At 36.0% G+C, this 8,372-nt stretch overlaps 1 protein-coding gene across 2 annotated transcripts in view; it reads left to right on the plus strand.

Annotated features, from left to right (window-relative positions):
- Positions 1-7,992, plus strand: part of LRCH1 (leucine rich repeats and calponin homology domain containing 1) — a 214,563-nt gene extending 206,571 nt beyond the window's left edge. The window contains exon 20 of one of the 2 annotated variants that reach the window (XM_075919028.2): positions 2,955-7,992. In XM_075919028.2, coding sequence (XP_075775143.2) covers positions 2,955-3,068 — 114 coding nt within the window. In that variant the 3' untranslated portion in view covers positions 3,069-7,992. The remainder of the gene's footprint in view (positions 1-2,954) is intronic. The other variant, XM_075919030.2, reaches the window with a different exon arrangement.
- The last annotated feature ends 380 nt before the right edge of the window (positions 7,993-8,372 follow it).

The raw sequence follows: 8,372 nt of genomic DNA on the forward strand, positions 1-8,372 counted from the left end.
TTTTGTGCGTAATTGTAAAACAATAAACATTCTGTAGCCATGGAAAATCAATAGGTAAAACAAAAGCTCTCTGACTGATATAGGTGGCTAGATGAACAATGAATAGTTTTTACAATAAAAGTCTTAAGTGTGAGGTATAAGTCTCCTTAAACTGAACTACGTTCCATTTAGTTATGGCTTTAGTAGAAGTGACTTGGAACAAACATTTCATTTTAAGAATGCATTCAAAGTTACAAATATCTAGCAGTGATTTTTAAAGCTATTTCTGAGTCTCTTATCAAAGATTTGTAACTTTTTCCTTTTGTTTTCAAATACTCACTTCAGTTTCCAATAATTTAATGTACAGCAGTTTGTGTCTGAAAATGTAAGGGTAATGAAACGCTTGGTATACAGAGACAGACCTCATACATGTCACTTTTTGTTGGATTTCCTTAGTCCAACCCCTGGTTGAGAGGGGCCATATCCAATAGGAGCAGAAAAATACTTTTAAAAAATCATTTGACTTTAAAATATACAAATATGTTTATCTGAAACTAGCATCAGAATATTTTATTCCTAGAGATTCTAAAACTGAGGACATTATGAGCAGGAGTCTCTTGAGACATTAGATTGACCACAGTTCCCTAACGTACGTAAGTCCTGTGGCACCATAAAGCCTAACAGATTTATTTGGGCATACGCTTTTGTGGGCAAAGACCCACTTCATCAGATACATCAGTCAGTCATTAGTCTGACAAAGCGGGTCGTTGCCCACAAAAGCATATGCCCCCATAAATCTGTTAATCTTTATGGTGCCATACACTCCTGTTATTTTTACAAGTACAGACTAACATGGCTACCCCTTTAGGGGCACATCTTCACTTGCCGCACCAGAGATCGACGTTCTGGTGTTTGATTTAGCGGCTCTAGTTTAGACCCATAAATTGAATGCTGAGGGCAGCTCCTGCCAGCGTCCGTATTCCTTGCTTTCGTGAAGAGTAAGGGAAATCGACGGGAACATTTGGTAAGCCGACTCCAGTTACGTATTCTTAAGCCAACCTTTCAGGTCTACTGTAGACCTGACCTAAGACGTATTTCAATAAAACTTAACATTACAAGAAGTGAAGAAAGCCTTCACTTTTGTCTTGTATTTGAAACTGAAAGCATTTTTTTTTGTTTAGATACCTCACTACCAATCATACATCAACTTGCATGACAGTTTGCATCTAAAGGAAAGACTTTAAGCCTTACAGGGTCTCTCTATATATTTCTTCAAAAAGAAATGTCCCTCTGTACATCTGTTAAAAAAAGAAAATGAGGAAGCTGAAGTGAAGGGCATCTTGTCTGACCCTTTGGGAGCTTGCAGCACCTCAGTCAAATAAGATAGGTCTCACTAGGATTGTTTGTATGATTTCAAAATCCCTTTCATGCTGTGGGTGCCACACAGATCCATACCAGAACCTGTGTAGTTATATAAAATCACTGAGGTTTCAAAATTTGAAGGTGATTCAGAATTATTTAGGTTAGTCAAGGCTAGAGAAGATCATGAGGAATTTCACGGTATGGAAAGGACAATGACAGATAAAATTCTCATACTTAACAAGGCCAGGGCCATGTGCATTAAAAGAAATAATTTCAGCCATTTAGACAAAGTATTGGGTTTTTACTGAGCTGTGACTCGGGGGAAATCCAGTTATTACTGGGGTAAAAAATGAAACAATGTTAGGATGCATAAATAGTAGGATAGAAAATATCACGTCATTATTATATGCTGTATGTCATCTTACATTCAGTACTAAGAAGGGTTAGAGAAAGGGAAAGACTATCGTAAGAAGAGAGATTTAAAATATTGGGACTGTTTAATTTAGAGTGGTGAGATATATATATATATATATATATATATATATATATATATATATATATATGACATATTAGAGGACGACAAAGTAATGCATAGTATAGAGAAGATAAAGCAGATGCTCCTTTTCACATTCTAAAAGAAAAGACATTCAAAAAATGAACAACATTTAAAGCTAATAAAAGGAAATAGCTTTTTGAATAATTAACCTATGGAACTAATTCATTACCATTACATATCAGTAAGAATTTAGCAGGATAACAAATTGGATTAGATGTTTCTATGAATGGGAATATCCACATTTGAAAGAGGGAAAGCATTGTTAGAAGACACAAACCAACCACTAAGAGATCCATAATGATCCACCCTGAAGTTTCTGCACCTCTTTCTGAAAGATCTGGTATTATCTACTGCTAGAGTCAGAATCATAGACTAGATGTTTGTTCCGGTGTAGCTGTTTTTAGAAAACAGTTGGTAGGTTTCATCTCTGACAATGGTTGCTACATTCCATGGATGGATGAAGTAATCCCTTTGTACAGCAATGTAAATTTGTAAAGAGCTTTGGAATCATTTGGAAAATCATTCCATTAAATGTAGAATGTTGTTTTTCACGTTTCAATCTGTTGATTGTAATCACTGCTGTTCGAGGTGTACATTCCACTGTGAAAATCTGATCCTATTGAATTCAACGGCAAAACTACTTTTCACTTCAGCAAGCTTGGGATTTCACCCCAGGAATTTTTTTTAAGTAAATGGTAACATGTCTCAGTATCTCACTATTTCCTGTGGTGTTGGTGTTTTTATAGTGATTGTCCTAAATGAATGTGCCATCAGATTTGTTGCTGAAAACAAATTGCAAATATGAAGTGTTAAAATGTGTGTGTTACTTTAAAAATGTAAGAATAAAAGAGTTTCCCATTAGCCCTAAGTAGGCCAGGACTCTTAAAACACTCAAAGTAGGCCAAGTATGCTGTCAGCAAAACAAGAGAATCGTTTATATGGAAAGCGTAGAAAGTTTTGTAATTTAAATGAGTCCCGATAGCTATATTTGCACACAGCAAGATTTTGCAATAAGAACTAGGAGGTCTGATCTTTACTCTTCTGTTTTTTCTTCTAGGAGAAGCTCTGCCTACCACATCACATCCTAGAAGAAAGAGGCTTGGTAAAAGTGAGCCTAACAGTTCAAGCATTACTAGATGTAACCACAATGAAGCAAGCTTTATTCACATGAAACTACTATTTCTGCTGTAATCCGCTCCAGTGTGCCATAAAAATATCAAAACATTGCTCATCTTTTCAAACTGCATTGAAAAATATCCTTCTGTTCCAAAAGAATATTCCTACATTTCTGAACTGAAATAATCTTTCGGATTATCTAAAGATGTCAAACTGCAAACTAGTAATCATTTTATAAAGCAAACTGCTAGCATTTCACTGCTTTTATAGCTTACTTTGTACAGCTCCTCTTAAAACAGCCATCTCTCTGCTACTTACATAAGTGTGGAGTACAGCTGCCTTGCAACAAAATATGTTCATCTTGTTAAAGCCAAGAGCATCTTAATTTAAAAAAAAAAAACTGAATTTTACCATGTTTGTTTTTCTGCAGTTGCTTCAGGTCATTGCCTTTTAAAAATATTCAGACTTAAAATATTTATATAAATATTATTTATTAGTGAGTTGTTATTCATCCTTTGGATGCAAAATGTAAATTAGGAAACTGTATTTTATTACTGCTTTTTTGTGGTTAAACACTTTATTTTAATATAAATATTTAGTTATTTTTATTCTACTTGGTGTGCAGTAATTCTAGGTATCCATATTCATATTTTCTAATATGTATGATAAACAATAAAAAATAGGTGCTTTAATGAAAAGAACGTTAAGCTGGGATGACATTCTTTGTATTTGGGTTTGTGGAAGATTGGTATAGTTTGTCTGCATTCCAGTTAGTGTCTAACATTCCAGCACCACTCCCCCCACCATTAGATGAAATTGGTTGAACTAAAGAGAAGCACACCTTTTTATTTGTATATAGCTATTATTAAAAAAAGGAAAGATTAAACTTGAAAACATAAATGTGAACAAATATTTTTGATTGATACTTATTTTACTATGCACAAGACATTAAACTTTTATTACAACAAATAAGTGATGTGCATTAGCATCACATGTCTTGAAATATAATTTTGCACTGTAACTTGAGTAATTTTAAAAGGATACAGCACTATGGAAGAAATAAAAAATAGCACAAGAAAGGTGGGAAAAAAGAACATTGACTACATAGTCAAAAATGTTTGCTTTTTTAAAAAAGAGGTTCTGTCAAGAAAATATAATTTCATTGCAATTGCAAAAGCCTGATACTCCAAATACGTACTGTAGGCTGCAGTGCTTACCACTGTGAGTGGTCTCTTGCAATTAATGAACTTCCGTGGTATTTCTCATATTACTATGCACACTGCTCTGTAATGAGTATTTGCAGGATCAGACAGACCCCTTGTCTCAGTTCAGCAGTAAGAATTAAAGATTTTTTTGTTCCTTTTAATATCAAAAGGAGGTTTTAAAACTCTTAATTTATTGTTCAGTCATTATCAGACCAATATTTTTGGTAGAAAAGTTCTAGCACAGTCTTAGGAACATCCATTTTCTTTTGTGTGGAGATCCAGTGGTATAAGTAATTTAGGCAAACAAGACAGGGAAGTTGCATGTGGTAAAAAGGATGGCTGTTAGGGGTCCATGTAACATTTAAGAAGGGAGAGTCAGAAACGCATTACAGCAAAAGTGAGACAAGATAGAGGGTGAACTGAATAATAAAAATGGCTATGAAGAGAAATAACAATCAGTTTAAAAGAATGTGTACACTTGTCACAATATTGCATATTCAAGGCAGAGTTATATGAGTGTTCTCACAGAAAGACACTGCATTTTAAAAATGACCAGTATTCCAATTAATTATATTTTTAATCCTGAATATGTACAGTGTTTGAATCCAGACTCTGCGATTTTAACATCACAGATTATGGCACACAATCAATAACAATCTGCTAGGGAAAAACGTAAACTCAGGCACAATATAATGATATATAAAATATGGATGGAATAGTCAGTTATTTCAACCAAAACAAAAGCACTTGTTCTATAGCAGGAACATTGACTTGCATTGAAATTTTGATTGGCAGCTAGCATATGGTTCCCTATACAATGTAATTGTGCACTTTAACACTAAATGTAAACATTTTAATATTTTACAGAACTGCACAAAAATCTGTTTTGTCAAATAGCACGAACAATATAAAGAAAATAGGTTTTCAACTCAGTGTATCAAACTTTGAAAGCATTCAGAAATTGACTATTTACATAGGAATATTGATTGCTGCATTGAGGGTAAAATGCTAGTTCCTGAGTATTTTTTTGTTACAATGTATATACGCAACATGAAGCATTGTAATTATTATTTTGACAAATCCTGTTTTTCATAATTAAAATTTGTTTTTCTCCTAATAGAGACTTTCAATATTTGCTTAAAGTTGACTGTAAATAGCTCTAAATATTTTGTAACACAGCTTTTTTATTCAGTCTTAACCTGTATGGCTAAAAAGAGTCTTCATGAATCTTTGTACACTCTTTATATGTGCAATAAAAACTGCATGGCCTCCTGTCAATACCATAAACAATTAACATTGTGTATATAGTGCAAACCTTACTCTAGCTGCAATTAAGCCATTTTATTTGTATTCATTTACTGATTGTACAAATTCTCAGGTATGAGACCATCAGTCTATAGCTGTTGAAGGAAATCAGAAGCAAATAAAAGGAGCAATACTGCCTTTTTTGGAAACCAACGAGAGCTAACTGAAGGTCCTTTGATCTTACAGACTTCTGTTTTTCCAGACAAGTTGCTAGAAACCACCATGCAAATAGACAGTTGCAGTGTTTGGGTTGTTATGGGTGTGTTCTTCTGGCCCAGCTGTATTTCACTGGAAAAGCTTCCTTTGATGCATTCTGTGCTGAGACAACAGTAAAATCTATGTAGATATCTTCTCTGCTTAAATCAGTCTGCAACTTCACTGGATTATATTATGATCCTGCTTCAGTTTCTAGTCTATTTGCCCACGATTTGGGACAGTAGAGCTGTGGGGTGACATAACTACTGGAAGAAAGGGGGAAAAAAATCAGGAACCTCTCTCTAATGTGGGATTAAAGGCAGAAACTTATCTGATCATTTTACAGACCTGCAACTAGTCCCTAGAAAGTAAGGTTTGGTAAGGAAATAATTGTACCTGTTTTCCTCAGCATTAAAATAACCTCTACAGGGGTATATACTTTAACTTGTTGCTCTTTACAGCTGAGAAGAAAGGTCTCTTTCCTGAAGGCTTTACAATCCGAGGCCTGAGGCTCTAACTACCATGACTAATACCCTTGATTGTGGTAGTAATCCCTGTGTCTAAGTCAGGGCTACTTAACTTTGGAAGCCCTGGGGGGCCACAATGATACTGACAGCACATGCCGTGAGCCACCACTTAAGTGTGGTTGCATATATATGCAAATAGCTTTCATACAAAGATTAGGCAAGACTACACAACTCACAGGCCCCATTCTGTTTTTCTGCTCCATGAGGTGATAGCATCACAAATGGCAGAGATTCTGCTACAGTGCCAGTTGTCATGTCAGTTACTGCAAGGTCAGCAAATCTTGGCAGGAAGAAAGAAAGTTGGTGTGAAAAATAGTGTTACAGTTGCAGTTGCCATGAGAGGGATCTAGTTTCCTAAAATCAGCCTTCCAGTGACTTCTGTTGGTAGTCAAAGGAGCAAATGCATTTTATTGAGCTGGGACTTGTCTTATTGAAGCTTCTTTCAGTTAATTTTCTTAAATCACCTCTCTGTGGTGCTCTCTGAAACAATTGCTCGTAGAAAAGGGCCTCAGAGGGAAATTTTAAAAATAGATCTTGTACATGCAACAAGTATGAGCCTGTTTTCTCAGAGGCTGGTGGTGAGCTGTGTTTTATCACAACATACCACTCTGCCTACCATTGCTAAATGACCCTGTTTAATAATATATTTAAGATACATCAATGATGTAATATTTGAAAGAAAATACAGGGAGTAAAATTTTAAGTTTAACTTCAAAGGAAATGCAACAACTTTTCACACCTGCTTTCAATACTTTATAGCACCCACATGCCTGTCACTTGTTACTGTAGAATGATAAATGTCTGAGATGCCGGTAGGAATTGTGTATTTTAGTTAAAATGGTTTCTGCTTAGTTACATGTATAGGTTGTCAAGGAAATGCCCTGTGAATGGCATATTCTGAGTAGAAGCTCTCTAGCTTCCACTGAAAAATTTACTTTGCTCTTGGTGAGATGAGCATCATACAAATTTCAAATGAGGATAAATTAATAGTTTGCAAAGTTCCATGGCAGCAGAGCTACCATTCCTTTTGTACAGCAAAGTAAACTGCAGTGAGGAGGCTGTGCAAATTACCTCTGCAATACATACAGCTAGTGGCAGGAGTAAAGGGCTGGAGAGTCCTGTCTCCCATCCCCATAAGGGTAGAAATAATACCCAACAGATAATCTGCCAGGCTATAAAACACTTCAAACTCTATGCAATAATCACTGCACCAGATGTTGCTAAGTTACATGGCTATTTCAGAATGAACGAAGAGATGTTTTACATATTTACACAGTTGATAATTGTCACCACACCATCACAGGTGTCCTACAACAGTGTTTCTCAACCTTTTTTTATAAAGTACCTCCTTTTAAAAAAAAATTATAAGTACCCTCAGTACCTACAGTTTTCAGACACACAAACATTTTCTACCATTGCAACACGTGCTTAAACAACTTAATTGTAGTTGGGCCAGCAATGAAATTTTTGGGTGTAAAAAGTACAAAAGTGCTGTAAAACTTGCAACAAAAATTCAGTTTTCTCCAAATTTCAATTGTTGATGTGCCCCCCAGACATCTCTCGAGTACCCCAAGGGTACTCCTACCACTGGTTGAGAAACACTGTCCTACAACATGGCACACAGCAGCAATACAGGGTTGAGATCTTCTGTTGGAACAGTGTTTCTTAAACTTTTTTTTATAAAGTTCCCCTTTTAAAAAAAAATTTTGAGTTCCCCCAGATCCAGGCATCCCCAGCCCCACACCCCCTGCTCTAACCTTATGCCCCTCCCCTCCCCCAAAGCCAGACACTGGGGCTGTGTCTAGACTGGCATGATTTTGCGCAAAAGTAGCCACTTTTGCAGAAAAATCTTACCGCCAGTCTACATTGACCACAAATATTTGCGCAAGAACACTGCCTTTGTAATGCACAAAATCAGTGGTTCTTGCGCAAATACTCCAACGCTCCCGCTCAGGGATAAGCCCTCTTGCGCAAGTATGCTTGCACAAGAGGGCCAGTGTAGACAGCCACGTTAGTTTCTTGCACGAGAAAGCCCAATGGCTAAAATGGCCATCAGAGCTTTCTTGTGCAAGAGAGCCTCTACACTGGCACGGATGCTTTTGCACAAAAGCAAATCTTTTGTGCAAA

This window comes from Pelodiscus sinensis, chromosome 1, assembly GCF_052426305.1.
Source record: "Pelodiscus sinensis isolate ZL-2025 chromosome 1, ASM5242630v1, whole genome shotgun sequence".
NCBI lineage: Eukaryota > Metazoa > Chordata > Testudines > Trionychidae > Pelodiscus > Pelodiscus sinensis.